We start from the raw sequence: 19,053 nt of genomic DNA on the forward strand, positions 1-19,053 counted from the left end.
TAAAGCTGGTTAACACAGTCTTTTGTCAGCAGACTCCATCCTTTTAGGAGACAGTGTTTGCAACAAAGGCTGCCTCTAACGCCATCTTGCCTGAAGAGGTCATTTGGTCTGATGCCTTTCACTCCACGTAATATAAACTTCCTCACCGCAAGCTGCTCACAAACAGCATAAATAAACAACCGCGGGACAAATCAGGGTTTGGAACGAGTTAGGGCTCACAATTTCAACATGAGAGTTTGTTTGTTCAAATTTGCTCGCACTGTGACCTAACTCCTTTATACTCAGCACATGTGTGGAAGAGGGCATTTGAAGGCGAACATAACAGAGAGGGGAAAAAGCAGAAAAATCCATATTTTTCCAATATGCAGACGGGGCTGTTCATCAGGCAAAGTTTGACACATGTCTTTGAACAGAGTTTGAAACAACAACTTGGTGGAAAAACTTTAAAAAAAATGGAGTAGGAGGCTTTGGCTAAACAAATGTCATTTTTGGACGCTGCTGTAGGGAGGATGAGAAAAGGAAAGATGATGAAAAGAATGAAATGATACATTCCTTAGAATCTAACTCACTGCCTCGCTGTTTCCTGAGCTTGATTAGAGGGATGCAGTGACTCGAGGGTACATTAAGATTAAGATCTCGGCTGTCCAGAGGGAATTAGAAAAAGGAAGCTATATGGGTGCCTTTATCAAATGTGACATTGGTTTTTATAAGGGGGAGTCTCATTACAGCCTATGCTTATACCATGCAGCCATCCAACTACAACACTGTTTGCCATGGTTACAAAGGCCACTTTGTAATCAAAAGGTCACCAGTTTGACCGACGTGAGGGCCGATACAAGTTGCTATCGTGAATTAAATATTCCTCTGCTTGATTGTTATTTAGTACAATGCAGTTTCACCCTTTTTTTGTCCTATTATTCTAATGAAATGAGCTCTACAGTATTGTTTACTTTGACCAAGAAGGTGAAACACAAACATATGGGTTTTTAGTATGTCAGTGTTAAAAGTGTTTCATTCAAGAAATGAATTTTAAAAATATTTGCATGTTTTTAACTCTCATTATTAGTGCTGAAAGTTTTTAAATGAAAGTAAAAACTGTATTTTTCGTCAGAAGGAAATCAGTTTGGGTTACATGTGATATTCTGCCTGTAAAGACTGGCTTAATTATTGCTTTGTTGCATGGTTCTGTAATATAAATTGCTGGTTTTATTGACTTTTTCACTACTTACTGTTGAGATGTTTGGATTGTCTGTATAGATTCTCATTCACCTGGGTCACAGTCATCTAAAGCAGCGATCCCCAACCTTTTGTGCTTAATGGACCAGTTTATGTCCAACAATATTTTCACAGACCGGCCTTTAAGATATCACGGATAAATACAACAAAATAAAACCAGTACCGGTACAAAAAAAAAAAAAAAGAAAAAAAAAAAGGGGGGATTTATTCATAACACACGGGAAAAGACCCAGGGAAACGGAGTTAAGGATGAAAACGATTAAAAAAATAACAGTAAAAACTCTGAAAACCACAAATTTCACACCTGAGCCTCAACTCTTGCGGCCTGTTACCAAACGACTCACAGACTGGGCCGGGGGCTGGGGACCACTGATCTAAAGTGAATGGGAGTCGAGGGCAGTTGAACAATCTGGACGTACTTGTGAGTCACAGGCATGTTGAAACCACCTTCATTAGAACAACAGTAGAGGTTATATACTACCGATCAGCTTTTAGAACTGAAGAAGCTTTTTGAATGGTGTTCATCAGAACAATAAACTGGATTGGACTCACAACTCAAATGCCCTGTACAGGAAAGGGCAGAGCAGGCTGTATCTGCTGTAGAAGCTCAGGTCTTTTGGAGTCAAGGGCCCACTCCTGAAGACCTTCTATGACTCTGTGGTAGCCTCAGCCATATTTCACGGTGTGGTCTGCTGGGGACAGAAAGAGACTGAACAGGCTGATCCGGAGGGCCAGCTCTGTTCTAGGATGCCCTCTGGACCCAGTGGAGGTGGTGAGTGACAGGAGAATGGTGGCTAAGCTGTCATCCCTGTTGGATGCAATCTCCCACCCCATGCAGGAGACTGTGACAGCACTGAGCAGTTCCTTCAGTGGCAGACTGCGGCACCCATGATGTGGGACAGACAGATTTTGCAGGTCTTTCCTTCCATCGGCTGTCAGACTCCACAACAGAGACCAAACATTGAGTTGACCAAACACGTGCAGACACACACGCAATACCAATAAGTGTAATTTTTTTTGACAACATAGTATTTTATTCTATTTTATATAGCATGTTATTCTTTTATCTCATTCTATTTCATTATTTTTGCTGCTGTAACTTTGAACTGTCCACTTTCTGCTGTGACACAACAAATTTGGGACTAATAAAGGTTTATCTTATCTCATCTTAAAAGAAGGACTATTGAGGAAGACTATCAAGAAACAAAAACAACAATAAGCCTTCAAAAAGAGAAAATTTATATTAAGATGAACTCAATTCTGCTCAGTATTAATTTTAGCTTTCTGTAAGCTCAATGGTGCGGCCCTCAACAATAATCCTAGCTTCTCATGTGGCCCTTTAGGAAAATTAATTGCCGACCACTGCCTTAGATAGATCAGCAGTGTATCATACGGTCAATTTATATAACCACCACGCTCTCTCAGATCGACCAGAGGAAACAGACAGCTGAGCAGAAGGCTCACATCCTGCACTTGCTTCCTGAAATGCGACACTATTACACATTTCAGCACCATGCTGACAATAAACTGTATAAAAGAAAATAATTTAAACACTGTATTTTTGGTGAATATTTTTATGCTAAAGGCATTATACTCACAAAACCATTTTCTTGATGATGTTCAAAACATTGCATTTGTTTAAAAAAAAAAAAAAAAATGAAACTTTGATTCCTAGAATCACTTTCAAAATACAAAGATTTAGACCAGCGCAACATTACAAGAACATTACAACATGTTTCAAACCTAGAGCAGCTGTTAGCATCAAGATCCAAAAGTATGTGAGACTGCCCTGAGACGACGTGTCAAACGTAGCAACTACAGTCTTTTGCTTGTCAAACACATTTGCAGACTGCTGCGGGTCAACCATGAAAATTTACACGACTCCAAGCTATGATCCTGATGATGGATTGTTCTGTTTAGCTGTCTTGTGTAATTGTTGATCAGACAACCTTAGCCTTCAAATGTGGCTTATGACCAAAATGTTTTACCCCAGTGTTCATCACCCTTAAAGGTCGTGATCTTTTGCACTTTGACATACTCTGCAGCTTCTTCTTTATTTCATTTCTGCTTTGAACGCTTTGATGGAGGAGTTTCTGAAGATGTGCTTGCTGCTTTTTTTTTAGAATCCTTATCATCAGGATCATAAAGAGCACTCCGGACGAAGCGTGCAGCAGCTCCCTTATCCAGACGGGCAGCTTTTTTCTTCTCTGTGATCTCTTTCACTCTGTTCATATATGTCCTTATTCGCTCCTGAAACAACAGGATGGTTACTGAGGAATTAGACAATACATATGAATCCATGTGAGCAAATAATAAGTCAGAGATAGATGGCACATACCAATTCCTGTTTGATTCCATGTTCTCTGGGATTTATCCCTTGTGTTACCAAGTACACTGAGTAAGATAAAAAATAAAGCCACATGTCCACACTTTCCACACAAAATGACATCCATGTATGGAAAAGTTGTAATGTATTTGTCTCTTCAGTATGCTTTCGCTAAATTTATCTATATTCAACAAGATATAAAGATTAGACAAAATAGGGAAAAAACTCACTCCAGAATAATGAATTAAGGGTGTAGGCAGACATCAGATCCAGCTTGGCTTGATCCAGAGGATCCAACTGTTAATGAACCAAATTGTATTTTATTTATAGCCTCCTGCATACGACAGATTAGTATCACTTTTTTCATTAAATGTATTTGTAACATATTCAATGCAGTATTGTTTCACTGAATAAAATTTTGCTCTATAAAAGAAAATAAATATAAACACACTAGCCACTTTATTAGGTATATCTTCCTAGCATTGGGTTTTGACATCCTTTGCCCCCAGAAGTGCCTTAATTCTTCATAGCATAGATTTAACAGGGAGGTGGAAACATTGCTCAGAGTTCTGGTCCATATTGATATGATAGCATCACACAGCTGGTGCCGCTATGTCAGCTGTACATCCATGAGGTGAATCTCCTGTTCCACCACATCCCAAAGACAATCTGTTTCACTGAGATCTGGTGACGATGGAGGTCATCTGAGTACAGTGAACTAATAGTCATGGCAAGAAACCAGTTTGAGATGATTTACGGACATGGAGTGTTACACTGCTGGAAGCAGCTATCAGACGATGCATACACTGAGGTCATAAAGGAAAAGACATGGTCAGCAACAATACTTAAGTAGGCTGGCACTTCTGTTGTTGTCTTCTGTTGCTGTCACCCATCAGCTGCCATGTTCAATGTGTTGTGTGTTCAGAGATGCTCTTCTGCATACCCTTACTGTTGTCTTCTTATGAGCCTGTGGCAGTCTGGCCATTCTCCTCTAACATCTGGCATTAACATGACATTTTCACCCAGAGAACAGACAATCACTGGATATTTTCTCTTTTTTAGACCATTGTATGTAAACCATAGAAATGATTGTGATGGAAAATCCCAGAAGATCCGCAATTTTCTGAAATACTAAGACCATGTTTCATCCCCATCTCAGTTGTTTTTCTTGACCATGTTCACGTTCCTAAATTGATTGAGCTATTGGCACATTAAATAATCTGTTACCAAGTATCTGACCATGTGTTTCTAACAAAGTGGCCGGTGAGTGCACGAGTGTATACAGATAGTAGGTACGCACAAGAACAAATCTAAGCCAACAAAAAGACCACAGTACCCGATGTGTATAATAGTATTAGGCCTACCTTTTGCAGCAGGTCATTTCTAGGCATCGACATCAACTGCTCCAAGATGGTTTTAACTGAAGTCACTGACGAGTCGAAGCCCGTGAGCTGTTCATCTATCTCGTGAGGGTAGTCCTCTGCGGCCATATTTCTGTAAAATAATTGAATAATTACAACGTCGTGTAACTTTCCTATAGGACTATTTTTCATTAGAAGAACAGAAAAACAATAGCAATATGTCCAGGGAGAGAGCTAGCATACAATGCTAACAGGAAACCAAACTAACGTTTAGATAAGCTGAGGAAAGTGACAAAAGGGATAGATGTAAGTTACTAATTACTGATTTAATAGCAAAACGGGATCACTGTAAATTAAATCTAACAAAACAAAATCACATATTTACCCTGTTAGCAGACAACACGCTTTAGCCGACAGGAAATGACGTTAAAACTGTGACCTAGTCGTCTTCGTTTTCCTCTTCGCTCCTCTACTGCCGTCTGCCGTTGGGATGAGTGGAACAGCTAGTTATCGTTAGCTAAAAAATTTTTTCAGCGTGATAACAATTTTATTTGCAGTTTTCTATATTTTGTTTAATAACAATATCCGTTTTTGTGTAACCGTGTGTATTCTCTAAATCGACGCTCCTTATTATTGACTTATGGCACAATTTTTTAAAAAAGGGTCTAAACGAAAAACTTATTTAAGTATCAGCTGTTGTTTTCATTCCTATTAAATGCCCAAATGTATTTAAAATACTCATATGTAGTAGTAACTTAATATCTAAATACAACAGAAGTGGTCATGTTACTGTGGTAACGTGGGGCGTCAGTGTGGTAAATAAAACTGAGCGCGCTGGGATGGGACAGCAGTTTAAGTGCTGTGTTTTGGGACTGTTGTAGCTCAACCCAAGCAAGCTATAAAGAAGACGCCCGAGTCATCATGGATAACTGTGATTTAGAGAAGCTCTGTGTTTCTGCTGGGAAGCTCCGTCCATCGTTCACACCTGAAGTCACAGACTACAAAGTGACTGTGGAGAGCAGCGTCAACGAAGTGACACTGGACGTGATGACAAGCGATTGTGGGGCTTCATATAGTATTGTGAGCAAGCTTTATGCCTTCTATTTCTCAATTCAAGTCTCTTTCGCATCTAATTTAGCCTTGTGATGTCTATTTCAGCTCTTTGGTGATAGGTCTAACACGATTACACTGAAAGATGGGTTGAACAGAGTAGGAATCGAGGTGGTAGCTGAGGATGGCACCATAAAGAAATACAGTGTGGAAATCACCAAACTGTCAGCAAAGATCGCAGAGCTCAGTAACCTGGCTTTGGAAGGAGATATTTCACTTCACCCCGCGTTTTGCTCCAACGTTTTTGAATACAATAGTGAGTACAGCCTATCTGTGTTAAACAAGAAGTTGTATGTGAAATGTATAATTCTTTGTTTTGTTTTCTATTTCAATTGATACACAAAAGCAGCCGCAGCAGTACACATGTATGTAAATGTATGTATAAATATGCTACTTTGTAAGTGAATATTATTTAAAAATGCAGAGACATAAAAGGTTTGCAGTATTTCTCAGTTTACAAAATAAATTGTTATGTGCTTTTCTGGGGTTTTTTGCCTCCAGATACTGTTCCCTTTTGTTGTAATTCAGTGACACTCCTTCCTGAGGTGCCTGACAGACGCATTAAAGTTACAGTAAATGGGGTGAGCAGCTCGGAACCAGTCCCTCTGAATTTTGGAGACACAGTGGTGGAGATTTCAGTCTGTTCACCAGATGGCAGTGTTTCACAGGTATAATAAGACATGGCTAGTGGTCAAACTTTATATATGCATCCTAGCTTTGAAATGCTTTGAAACTCATCATTATCCACCTGATAACATATAGTTTTCTTAATTTTTAAACTTCATAAGCTTTTAGCATAGCTTTTGCTTCTGTGTAATGAAACTTATTAGGAATTTGAGTCTTTTTAAAGGTCTCTGTTGGAGCCCTAATCAGAATCAGAATCAGAATCAGAAAGGGTTTTATTGCCAAATGTTGAGCAGGTTTACAACATTAGGAAATTGCTGCGGTGCTTCAGTGCAAACATGCTGTCATAAATTGCGCTTAAATAGACATGAAAAAATAAAAGTAAGAATAAGAATTAAAAGTGCTACGTAGAAAGATATATGCATGAGATATACATGAGATATATACATGAGAATAAGAATTAAAAGTGCTACGTAGAAAGATATATGCATGAGATATACATGAGATATATACATGAGAATAAGAATTAAAAGTGCTACGTAGAAAGAAGTTGTAAAATGTTGCTTTTTTTGTTTCTTTCTTTGGTTTTTGTGCAGGTGGTGATCAGTGCCAAAACATGGAATCATGCAGTGAACACAGCGTAGGGTCATGAGCTAGTGGTGGGAACAGTCATACGGTTATTGTTCATGTGACCAACAGCAGAGGGGAAGAAACTGTTCTTATGGCGAGAGGTTCTGGTGCGAATGGACCGGAGCCTCCTGCCTGAGGGTAGCAGGTCAAACAGACTGTGTCCAGGGTGAGAAGGGTCAGCTGAGATCCGAGCTGCACGCCGCAGTGTCCTGGAGGTGTACAGGTCCTGCAGAGATGGGAGTCTGCAGCCAATCACCTTCTCAGCAGAGCGCACAACACGCTGCAGTCTCTGTTTGTCCCTGATAGTGGCTCCAGCGTACCACACGGTGATGGAGGAGGTGAGGATGGACTCGATGATTGCAGTGTAGAATTGCATCATCGTCCGTGTTGGCAGGTTGAATTTCTTCAGCTGCCTCAGGAAGTACATCCTCTGCTAGTACATCCTAATAACTCCTGCACATGAGTGGATCCATCTGCTTTGTACCCATACATTTATCTGTGGTAACCTTTTGTCAGTAAGGGAGTAGTTAGCTTTATATACCTAATGACCTTCTCACCTTTTCAGGTGTACAAAGTGTTGGTGACTCGAGAGCTGCTTCCTGTGCCTGTGACTTTCACTGATGTGAAGCAGCAGCTGGAGTATGAATGCCCAGTATCGCTAAGTGCTTTCTACAGGCCTTTGTCTATCAATCACAGGTAAGTCTTGAAACAACTCACACATATTGCAAAACATATTCGCCAATAGTCACACCCATTACTTATCCTTTGGTTCATGCTGAATATTAATTTGCAAATGAATGATGTGTTTCCTTTATATAAAAAAATAGTATAATATTTAGCAAATCACCTTTCACACATTTGTTATTTTGCTAAATTGTAGTGAACCAAAGAGCATCTTCTCAAGGCCTTATATTGAGATGCTTGCCCGAAGGTCAAAAGTTGACCCACTTAGTGACTGTCCTCTTGGAGACGGCTGGAAGGTTATTGAACTGGACCTTGACAAGAAGATGTCAGCTGCCTTGGTCAAGTGTTTCTTTTTTCACAGAGGTGAAGCATTTCAAACATATTAGTTTAAAGCTACTGGCAAGAGTGGATGTTCTTATTCTGGATGTTCAGATAGGAGGAGGTTGTGTTGTTCTTAAAGAGAGCTAGTAGATTCCTGAACTTCTAGTACAATGAATGTCACATCAATGAATAACAAATGAAGCCACTGCCCTAATATGGATTCTTTGAGTTACTTCATTATTTCCACACCTATAGAAAATGCTTACAGCTACATTGTTGACAGGTATCTTACCTCTTAGCAGAAGTGATTACACAAGCTATACTATCATGTAACATGATGTAATACTGTAGACAACGATCATGTTACTCTAATGACAGGGGGTATTATTACTTAACTAAAACCTTGTGCCACTAACTGTCATGGGACAAAGGCTGGATTTTATATCAGGCCTTTATGTTCAGAAGATCTGGCTTGCTTACTCAGGTGTGTATTTCTAAATAATCAAGGCTTCTCTTAAATTGTTTAATTTAGGTAAAAGTACAAATAAAGTAAAATTGTATTTATATAGCATCTTCCAAGATAAATATCACAATATGGCTTAAAAGACATACATAACTGATCATCTGTCATTCTCATAGCAGTGAAGGAAAATGTCCTTAAATTGCAAATGGCAGTTTTATTTATATACAACATTTCAACCTTAATATGCTTTATAAATGCCCCTTAACAGAACTTTGAAGCAAACTGTGATGAAGAGAAGTAGAAGAAAACGTGTTTAGAAGCAGCCACAGACAAAGATCGATTAGAAAGATACGACCATAACAAAAAGACCCAGAAACACCCGCCCAGTATCTCAGCCTATCAAGCCTTTTGCACCCGAAGGGACAGATGGACTGAAAGACATTTTTGAATAAAGATGCAGGTAAAATATCGAGAGTGCAGGAGCATGCTTTCATCGAGTCAACTAATTGCTAGTTTGGACACATTGCCTAGGGGGAGGTTGCATGGGGAGCAATTCTACAGATTTGTTAAATAACCTGACAGCTCTAATCCCGGTCCACCTCTAATGAGCTTTTTTCCCCTTTTAAACAAAGGGTGTGACACTACGATGAAACTGTCTGAGCTTGGGTCACACATTCTGGACTGTTTACATAAACCCACTGGGGACCTAGATGCAAAGGTCAGTGTAAAAGATTAAGCAGTAACCTCCATTGCCAGAATCGATGACTTTGACACTGTTTATCCTTTATTTACAAGACAGTGCTCCATTTAACTGTGAGTAAACGCAAGTTTGAATTCCATAGTAAAAATAATGACCACGTTTATGGTGAACGAGTCAATAAAATAGTAGTTTTTATTAACCATGTATAATTTTTACATTTCAGTAATTGTTATTTTACCATTGCTAGAATGACAAACCCAGTTCTGTATATTCAGCACAGCCACCTTGTCAGTCCAGTTCGAAGCTTTATCAATGGAACCTGGTAAAGGCACTTTATAAAATCTTTATTTGTGATATAATCAGGATACTATTTCTTTTAGGATGTAACAGAGACAGATTGGTATAAGAAGCACTTTGAATCAGCCAAATGTCTGGAGACAGAGACCAAACACACCTGTGAGGTAATAAGCTGTACTGGATATTCCTTTCAGTGTCCAGTTAGTTAATATTCTGACTGATGTTGATGATACACAGCAAACCTAAAAACCTAAAATTACTTATTGCCATAGTTCTATCTTGTAGTGAATGTGGGAAATCGAGGACCTTTATAGTTTACCCACTTAATCAAATGAAAAGTATAAGTTATAATATGGCTCATATCACTACTCCTACTGTATCTGTTTAAGCTTTCCTGCTTGGTCTATTTTCTACTACAGATTCGTAACCGGGAGAAAAGACTACAAATGACAGCAGCAGAAGACAGTGTTGACAAGTTGTGTGCTTTGGCCCAGGAGCACCTGAAACTCTACAGGCAACATCTGCCAAAGCCAGGCATGTAGCACTTTCACGCCTACATTTTAACACTTTGTGAATTATTATGCTGCATTGTAAGATGGTGATCCAAAACAAAATGTGGGTCAGACAAGAGTGTAAAGCTATTATAATACAAACTAGAAAGTCAGAAAAAAAAACCAAATGCATTTTTTCACCTGTTACTTTTTATAAAGTGCTGACTAGTCTGTCCAAATTTCCATCTGCCCTAATGCCGAATGTCTGTAGTTGCCTTTATTTTTAAACAGGCTATTTACTGATTATTTAAAAATACTCTGGAGCAAAGGGACTTTTTCCTTGCCTTACCTTGACAACACAGCTCAGCTTAAAGCTAATAAAAAATACATGAAAACAGGCTGCTAAGTGGCTACTTCTGAAGCGTTCTCTTTTATTTGACATGCCAGACACTCACACTCAAGTTTGTGCTCATGTTTTCTCAGCTATCTTTGCCTTGCTAATTTTTTTGTGACTGAAAAGTATCAAAATGAGAATGAGTGTCATGAGGGTTGTTAGTAAAAAGTGTTGATTTTTGACCTTTCATTTTTCATGTGGCCTGGTGAAACGTTTTCATTTTTAAGACACTGTTTGTTGCACATTAACATTAGCTCAATGCTTCTGTCAGACTCAAAAATTTCATCAGCTAAAATGACTTTTCTGCTATGTAGCATATATCAGTTATAAAACAGCAAATGCTGAATGGGTCTGCTTGTTGGATTATGTAATGTACCAGGGAATATAACCAATTAAAAGCTTGACATCAGTGCACTTGGACAGAAAAAGGACGCACTTGCCAAGGGAAGATACTCTCTTTCAATATTTCATGCAAAAGGCGCATCCAGTACTCGGTAAAGAGAAGGCAGCTAGATGGGAGAGTCTGTTTAGTTTTCATTATGCATTGTGCTGTGAAGTATTCATGCTTGGATGAAACTGTCCTTTAATAAACTGTTCAAAATGAGCTCACTTCACAAAGCACACAATACCTTATCCAATTTTTTTTTTATTTTTCTGATACTCAATACAGTTGGAATGAAATGTATTAAATTGGAGAGTCAAAATTGCTGTACTAAGATTTACTTCCATATGAATTTTATTACTGCTACTACTAAGTACTACTAAGTGACATGATACGTGCTGAATTCTTTATAATTCCTGGAACAAAACACGATCATCAGGTTTACACTGCTGCTGGTTGCTGACAGCGTTTTGAGCATGCCACCAAATACAATCCAAAGAATTACAAAAATAGTTAAATTCAAGTCAGCGGATTATAAAGGGCTTAATTACTTAATAAAATTCGAAACTAAAGCCAATATTCATGACGCATGCTGTGTACTGATTAAATCAGTTTCTCTAAATACTTCAAGCTATGTTTATATGTGTAAGATCAATAAAATTGCTAGTGGTAACAACAGCCAACAACATTTTATTCTTCTCACATTAATAAACACATTTAGACAGTGTTCTTAAGCTCAACCAAATACTTAAACTAGACACACTTATGGTAAAATTGTAGATAGGAAGTCTATTGTAAATTTGGTTTGATCTTACATTAGAACTGAAGGGGGTTTTAAATGGGTCTTTAAAACTCTTAAATGTAATGTCATCCTGCGGCGATGAAAAATGTTGTTTGCCAGTACTATATAATCTATATAGATGCAAATTCTCTCATATATATGCAAATCCTCTGGTCTCTCTGTCAGATGTGTACCACAAAACAGTGTTTTATTTTTCCCATTTCCACAGGAGACCTGTTGCACCATGAAGATGGCCAGTCTCCTCTGCATAGCCTGGAGCAGGCTGCTGTCCACTATGCATCAGCTATCAGACTTAACTCCAGAGATGCCAGGCTTCACTTCCAGCTGGGTCTCGTGCTGGAGGAGCACCATTACGCTACAGAGATGTACAGCCTACAGAGGAAGGTGTGGTACTATTATACACAAATAAAAGCTCTCTATGCAGCATATTAGTTGTATTAAAACAATGAAAAAAATTACTGAAGGTTATTTTAATCAGAATTGCATAGTAAATAACATGCTAATTTTAAATTAAAATATATGGTCAATTACAGCTGAAACATTGCTTTGATGTTGCAGTACACACTTTCATTATTCATAAGCATGTGGAAGTTTATGAAATGTGACAAAGCTTTCAGAAAATATAAAAATAGTACTTTTTTGCCAGTTTATTGTAAATCAGTTGTCTTGTTGATTTTTGAGTTGAAAGCTAATGAACCTCGCATGTTTCAACTCAAAGGCTGACAAAGAGAGAGATGAATTAAGTGATGCCAAATCAACAGCACATCAGGATGACATCTTGGCTGTGTGTAAACTGCACGGTTTCCTTGGAACACCCACAGTAGAGAACCAGCTGCAGGCTCTGGATAAAGAGTATCATCTGCTCAAAGAGCAGGGACAGTCCAGCAAAGCAGACTATGTTCAGACTCTCTACATCTGGCTTTCTAAGAAAACTGGCAAGGTAATTGTGTCATATGCTGTCAGTACCTCTGCTTCTATTGCTTGAGGAAACTGTTTTATCTGATAGTGATGAAAAAGATTAGTGAGGGGCCAGTACAGACAGACTATCGCCGTCTTCCTAACATCAGTACAACTTCTCTTTGACTTATGAGTGATCTGTTAGAATGTAAAACCACCCTAACCCTTTTGTAAACAATATTCAGTTCAGCATCTCAGAATATTACTGTTAACATTTCCACAGGCTCTTCAAACACACTTAAGTCGTCACAGAGCTGAATTTTATTCAGCTGAAGATCTTGATGTTTTTCATTGCTAGTTATAGAAATCAGTATCGTTCCAGATACTTCCGTTCTGCATTCACTACCATGGTAAATATAGATATTGTTCTGTATGGTTGTTTTTAGTCTAAGCATCTATGACTGTTACTTATCATCAATAAACTTGGACTTGGTGGTTGCAGGACATCAGTGCAACTATTCAGGATAAAGAGAGCTATATCCACCGAGCCCTTCTGAAGTACCTGGATGCCTGGTCTCTGTGCCCAGAAAGCTGGGAGTACAGCCTCCATGCAGGAAGGCTGCTGCTGCTGCAAGGGAGGGAAAGGGAAGCCCTGCTGCACTTTCACAATGGGCTGGCCCTACGACCCCTACACCCTGCACTCAGGTCAGTTTGCAGGATTGTACATACGGTAGTAGAAGAAGGAAAAATATTGTAATACTAATAGTAACTTGTAATAGTAACAAGAAACTAGATTAAAGAAGCTGATTAAATATTGCAGAGTTAGGAAGCTGTGCAGCTCTCACTGTGATGTCACTGTGACATAGATAGAAATAGATTAGATATAAGCCAGAAAATCAATGCTGAAACTCACAGAGGTCCACTGAAAAATGATACTAACAATTATTTAGTCTGCTGGTAACAGCTTAAAAGCAAGAGTTTGACAATCTGTTGCTCAGCTACTGAGTTTCTGGTAATCAAGAACAAAATACAGAGAGGTTAAAATATGCGCATCCTTTCTGTGGCTGTGTAAGAGCAGGTTTGAAAAAGCCCTTATTCTCCTTCTTAAATTCTCACTCCATGATAAGCCCTCTATCATATAACCTTTCTAAGATTAGACTGTTAAACAGGGTAAACTGGGTCTAGATTCTAAACATCTAAAAACTAGATCAGAGCTCTTCAATGTGTGCTGCCTTTCTTTTTTCCAGATTCTTCGCAGGCCTGGGTCTGCTACTGCAGGAACAGAAAGCCTCTGAGGATGCAGAGAAGGAGGCTGCTTTGTTCTTACACTTTATCAGCCAGCGCTGCAGCAAGAGGTGTGTGTGTGTGTGTGTGTGTGTGTGTGTGTGTGTGTGTGTGGAGGTGGATATATTCAGTGAGAGAGGGAGAGTGTGAGGCCATGACAGCAACAATAATATACCAGCTTGTTCTGTTTAAGCCTGTTGAAAGGAGAGGTAACTGATTGAAAGAGACCACTATCATCTACAGAAGCACATTGATACACTTTAAGTTGTGTCATCTATAGAGTTATAATGGCTGCTTCGTGCTTGTACTGCCATATATTTTAGGATTTTGTTTACAGCTGGGAGGAGCAGGATCTATCGGACCCTCTGTCCAGCCGCAACACACAGTTCCTACGTGGCCTTCTTACTCTGGGGCAACTGCAGCAGAGAAGCACATTATGCACAAAGGCCATGAGTGCTGAACAGGTCTATCATATGTATGCAAAACTTTGGGAGTTTTTATTTTTTGCTGGTTTTATTATTCGGGGTTTGCAGTGGATATCGGCTCTAACGAGCTGTCTCACTCATCTCAGCAGTGAATGTGCGATCCAAAGAAAAGTCCTGTCATTTAAGAGTAGAAGCCAGTTTAGCTGTTTTAACCACTACATAAAAACACTGTCTTCTTGTCTCTGTGCTGGACTGCTTCAGTGTGGCAATGCTGAGTGCCCAGAGTGTGAGTCAGTGTGTACGTCGTGGTGAGGTGAGCAGGCAGCTGGAGTGGGTGCTGCTGGATGCTCACTTTGCCCTGCTGCAGAGGCTGACCCAGCAGAGTGAATGCCAGGCTAAGACTGGCATTGAGAGGCAGTCTCTGGTGGCAAAAAGATGCCAGGCCCTCACAGCTCTAATACGTCACACCTCTATCACTCCCTGTCAGGAACTTCTTGACATGCAGGAAAGGGTATGTTGAGCTTTCTTTTTTACGAGTGCAGGGTACCTAATCCATAGAGTGACTGTTAATATCCAAGAGTGTTTCATGTGACATAATTCAGACTTTTTTTCTCTTCCGGTTTCTTTACTGCTGGTGCATGAAGACGTGCCACCTTGCAGTAGTAACCACACCGCGTGACAGCCATGCCCTTTGTCTCTTGGGTCTGGCACAGCTGGCTCAGTACGACAATAACCCAAATTCAGAAAGGTCAAAGGAAGCTATAAGTGATGCCTTTCTCAGCCTCCAGGCCAGCATTGAGCTGGAACTCAAGACTCAGATTGGAGAGCCACCTGAACAGCTGACCAGTGAGTCTCTGTACATTAACTAAAGTGAGCTTTTCCAGAGAAGATGGTTTTCCCAGCAGCTTGCAGTGGTGCACTTCTTTTCACTTGTGAGGTAAATAAAGCTGGTTTACCTGTAATGTGTAGAAAACTACATAAAAATAAAGCAGAATTGTAGGCCTGACCCCAGCCAGATGAACCAGCTTCCTCCACCTTACAAGTGGGAGGAAGGTCACCACCGTAGGCTGCTGGCAACACCATGGGTCCTTTTCATTATGCTAATGTGCCTCCTCACTTCCTTCACTTGCATTTCTTGCTCCCAGCAAGGATGTGAGAGAGATGAGAGGAAGCAATGCCAAGATGCAAGAATCAAAGCTGCCAAATGAAAAATCCTTGCCTCCATAGTGTCGGTCTCAAGTTATGTTAGTTACTTAAGAAGGTTCACAGCTGCATCACTGAATGATATGAATGTCCACAGAACTTCTAATATTATAATTTCTTGTCTTTTTTCTCATAAGATATGTTCATTGATTAATGTATCTTAATTTTAGTGGCATTATTGCCAGTGTTGATTTTAGTCATATAGAATTCGTTTTAAATATTTTAATTTATGGAAAGGTCAGTGTCATAAACCTGTTTCATAGAACCCCCAAAATGGTAATCATAGCCCCTCATGTCCTTCAGGTACATTTACGGAACTGGAAGATCTCCTGTGATGGTCTTTAGGAAACAATTTCCATGCTATGGGAGGAGAGGGGATGCAAGAAAGCATATGTTAGGATAATGAATGAAAAGGACCTGATATTCTCTAGCAAACATACTTCATTGACATCTCTGGTGGTCATGTAACTTTTATATTCCATGTCTTGTGCTTGTATTTCATGCCAGAATTATTACTTTCTATCAAACTGATGATTGTGTTTCAATGAATGTTCTGTTATTTCTTCCAATAGGCTGGTGTTTTTAACACATTTTTAATGTAGCCTTTTTGGAATTTAACTTTTCCTCACCATTACCTGTTTGCTCAGAACAAAAGTGGTGGCAGGAAAAAGTGGAGGTTAAAACTAAGGAAGCTGCCAAGCAGTCCATCACCCAACCAGCTGGTGTAAAGGAGACTTGTGACATCAAATTGGCAAAAAGAGGAGTGCAGCAGAGCAGGGGAGGTTCTAGGTGTGTAGCAGTAGCTGTAACCAAAGCACCAGCTCCAGCTCCCACCAGGGGAGGGAAGGCTGTCCGGAATCCAGCCAAAACCCCTGCAGCCAGGTTTGTACTGAGAAAGGTGTTTGTAGATACATGGTTTAGATGGTTTTCCCTTTCCCATTGTCATAGCATGAATGATTTCCTATGGATTTATAGCCTGTATAGCTTTGCCTTGCTTCCTACGTATGAAGCAAAAACAGCCTTTTACCATTTATGACTCTGGGTCTGCTATATGAAAAGACAAAACAACAACAAACAACCAAACTAACAAAAAAACAGACTTTTCACTTGAATATTAAATAAGTTTTTAGAGAGCCTGTATTATGCTTTTTCTCCTGTAGGGGGAGTTCTGGAGCAGCTGCCAAGCCAGATAGGGTGAAACTTTCTGGTCATAACACTAAACCTCAGCTCCCGCTCAACAAGTCTAAACAGGACAGTTTCTCTGATACTTTGAGGAAAGCTGAGGGTAAGGCATTACAGAGGCAAGTCTGGGAAACTGAAAATCCTTTCTTGGTGAGGTGTGAACAGGTTTTGCAAGCTACAATAAAAAAAAAAAACTACACAGAGAAAATCTAAATCTTGATGATAAAAGAGGGCTTATACATTTTTCTGTTTAAGAAGTTCAAATATAATGCTGTTTAACTGAAGGTATAACATGCAAAACAGTGGTATTGATTACTTGAAATGCAGATGATTTGACATTAGTTGTTTAGCACCACTGTCATAAATATACAAATTTTCTTTACTTAAGGATTTTGGTTTCCAAGAACATTAAATGGGTACAATGTGGGATTCAAAACAATCTCTGTTCAGTTGCTGTGACAGACAAAATCCATGAGTCCAGTCTGATGAACCGCAGATCTCATGCAGCAAGACTGGGTCTGGCTCGAGCTTACTCGCGATCTTCAAACACCCAGGACCAAGCAAAACAGCTATACCAAGAGGTCATCGCAATGGCACCAGAGGTCAGTTATCTTTTATATTTGCATTTTAAAGCGTTTCCCAAAGTTTCACAATAGTCACATTAAGTAAGGATTTTATTAACATGTTCTTTCTCCCACCAACTCTGTGGAATAGCCACATGTTCTGCTGTTGGACTAGAAAATTAAACTATATATATTCAGATTTTAAAGTCTCGTGCTCAAGACTTGAAAGCGGTTACCCTTTGTTCATAAATCTTTGCCTGAAAAAAAGATCTCAATTATGTCTGAAGAAAATGTGCAGTATAATTCAAGACATTCAAAATATGAGGGAGAGATTCATATAGAACTAATAAAATGTCATTATTTGATCATTTGATTCAAATTTAGCTGAGATTTCTGAGTAAATACTTTCATACATCTCATGTACAGTGAATATAGTCATTCAAGAACATTTAGGAAAAAGATTTCCCATTACATGTCTTCGATATTTAGAAAACCTCTAAAAGTTGTAGTTTATATATTTTCAAAGAGTCTCATGCTCTTGGTGTTTATCTGGTTTAATGCAGTGCAGATCAAATATGATTAATGAACTGACTGTTTAGATCCATGATGCCTACATCGAGCTTGCGCAGCTGCTGGAGCCATCCGACCCTCAGGCTGCTTTGGATGTATACTGCAAATTCCCTTTGAAGCCTGTGGCTGAGCAAAACTTCGAGGATGCCTTCATCACAGGAGAGATTGTGCGCATGCTGATGTCTGAGGAGCAGTACGACCACCCACAGCTTGGCCCCAGCCTCATAGCTTATGGCAAAGTCATGGGCCTAAGTGATTACTTTTTATTATTATTATTATAAATACTATAAACACGTGGTATTAGCTTTGGAAAAAGTCAGACTTGAACAGTAAAAAGTTATTTACAGAAACCTTTAGAGTTTAAACAAAATGTCTAGTTAAATAACTTTTTAATGATTTTGAATGGACATGGGGAGCATCTACCTATAAAGTGTGAGTGTTGCTTATTAAGATTGCCAGCTACAGATACATTTTTAGGTGTAAAAAAAATACTGGTTTACCATGATTTTCTTTATAGGCAGCTGGACTATATTTACCAAATGTGTTGTACTGAAATCATGCCGCCAGACCCATGTGACATGCCATGTCGTGTTATTTATAGAGATGTATCACATTCAGCTGGTGTGATTGACAGATAGATGGCATATTGCATACTAAATAGTAATACATATATGGTGACTGCTGTCAAATAAACTGTGGCCACAGGGCAAGTCAGGATATAATGTAGTTATATAAAGATATTTAATATTTTGTCAGACACACCCAGACAATATGACATGCTACAATATTTTTGTCAGTGTGAGTGAACTAATTTTGTTATGCAAATCTGTGGTTGTGTTTGCAGGTTGCATAGAGAATTACATTCACATTTTGGATGGAAAGTCTAAGACCAAGCTGCTAAAGACCGTCTACGCGGGGATCCACAACAGACAAGAGGATGATGAGGATCTGCAGAACTTCTTCAAGTTCAAGTGCTGGATATGATGTTTTTGATTGTTTGCTGTGTTGATGTAATAAATTCGGAGTCTTGAGTTTAATTCTAGTCTCTTCTCCCTGGCTGCTGCATATGGTAGGGTATTCACCAGCTAGCCTTTTAAATGGCCCCCCA

General features: G+C 39.2%; 2 protein-coding genes across 2 annotated transcripts; one reads left to right on the top strand and one right to left on the bottom strand.

The window, feature by feature from the left end:
- Positions 1-3,256: 3,256 nt before the first annotated feature.
- On the bottom strand, positions 3,257-5,673 carry c1d (C1D nuclear receptor corepressor). The gene is made up of 5 exons (XM_086258922.1): positions 5,309-5,673; positions 4,927-5,056; positions 3,793-3,859; positions 3,575-3,630; positions 3,257-3,486 (listed from the first exon to the last, which is right to left on the bottom strand). Exons 2-5 carry the CDS (start codon positions 5,050-5,052, stop codon positions 3,295-3,297), a joined length of 441 nt encoding a protein of 146 aa, XP_086115048.1. The 5' UTR covers positions 5,053-5,056; positions 5,309-5,673; the 3' UTR covers positions 3,257-3,294.
- Positions 5,077-19,000, top strand: LOC147315921 (uncharacterized). Its single transcript, XM_086258923.1, has 20 exons — positions 5,077-6,003; positions 6,082-6,289; positions 6,535-6,701; positions 7,853-7,983; positions 8,168-8,334; positions 9,388-9,473; positions 9,836-9,916; positions 10,172-10,286; positions 12,030-12,205; positions 12,540-12,761; positions 13,221-13,423; positions 13,966-14,073; positions 14,340-14,477; positions 14,689-14,938; positions 15,072-15,273; positions 16,278-16,512; positions 16,791-16,915; positions 17,263-17,414; positions 17,975-18,197; positions 18,790-19,000. Exons 1-20 carry the CDS (start codon positions 5,845-5,847, stop codon positions 18,927-18,929), a joined length of 3,288 nt encoding a protein of 1,095 aa, XP_086115049.1. The 5' UTR covers positions 5,077-5,844; the 3' UTR covers positions 18,930-19,000.
- Positions 19,001-19,053: the final 53 nt, after the last annotated feature.

This window comes from Aulonocara sp. 'chitande type north' Nkhata Bay, linkage group LG13 (genome assembly GCF_057382095.1).
Source record: "Aulonocara sp. 'chitande type north' Nkhata Bay isolate Kocher_YH1m ecotype deep benthic linkage group LG13, A_spYH_male_GT1.1, whole genome shotgun sequence".
Classification (NCBI taxonomy): domain Eukaryota; kingdom Metazoa; phylum Chordata; class Actinopteri; order Cichliformes; family Cichlidae; genus Aulonocara; species Aulonocara sp. 'chitande type north' Nkhata Bay.

Coding starts and splice junctions, on each gene's coding strand:
- c1d (XM_086258922.1), bottom strand. CDS start 5,052: ATGGCCGCAGAGGACTACCCTCACGAGATAGATGAACAGCTCACGGGC. Junction 3,860..4,926: donor GAAATGACCTGCTGCAAAAG/GTAGGCCTAATA, acceptor GTTCATTAACAG/TTGGATCCTCTGGATCAAGC. Junction 3,631..3,792: donor CCTTAATTCATTATTCTGGA/GTGAGTTTTTTC, acceptor TATCTTACTCAG/TGTACTTGGTAACACAAGGG.
- LOC147315921 (XM_086258923.1), top strand. CDS start 5,845: ATGGATAACTGTGATTTAGAGAAGCTCTGTGTTTCTGCTGGGAAGCTC. Junction 14,074..14,339: donor AGCCAGCGCTGCAGCAAGAG/GTGTGTGTGTGT, acceptor TTTTGTTTACAG/CTGGGAGGAGCAGGATCTAT. Junction 16,916..17,262: donor TACTTTGAGGAAAGCTGAGG/GTAAGGCATTAC, acceptor ATCTCTGTTCAG/TTGCTGTGACAGACAAAATC.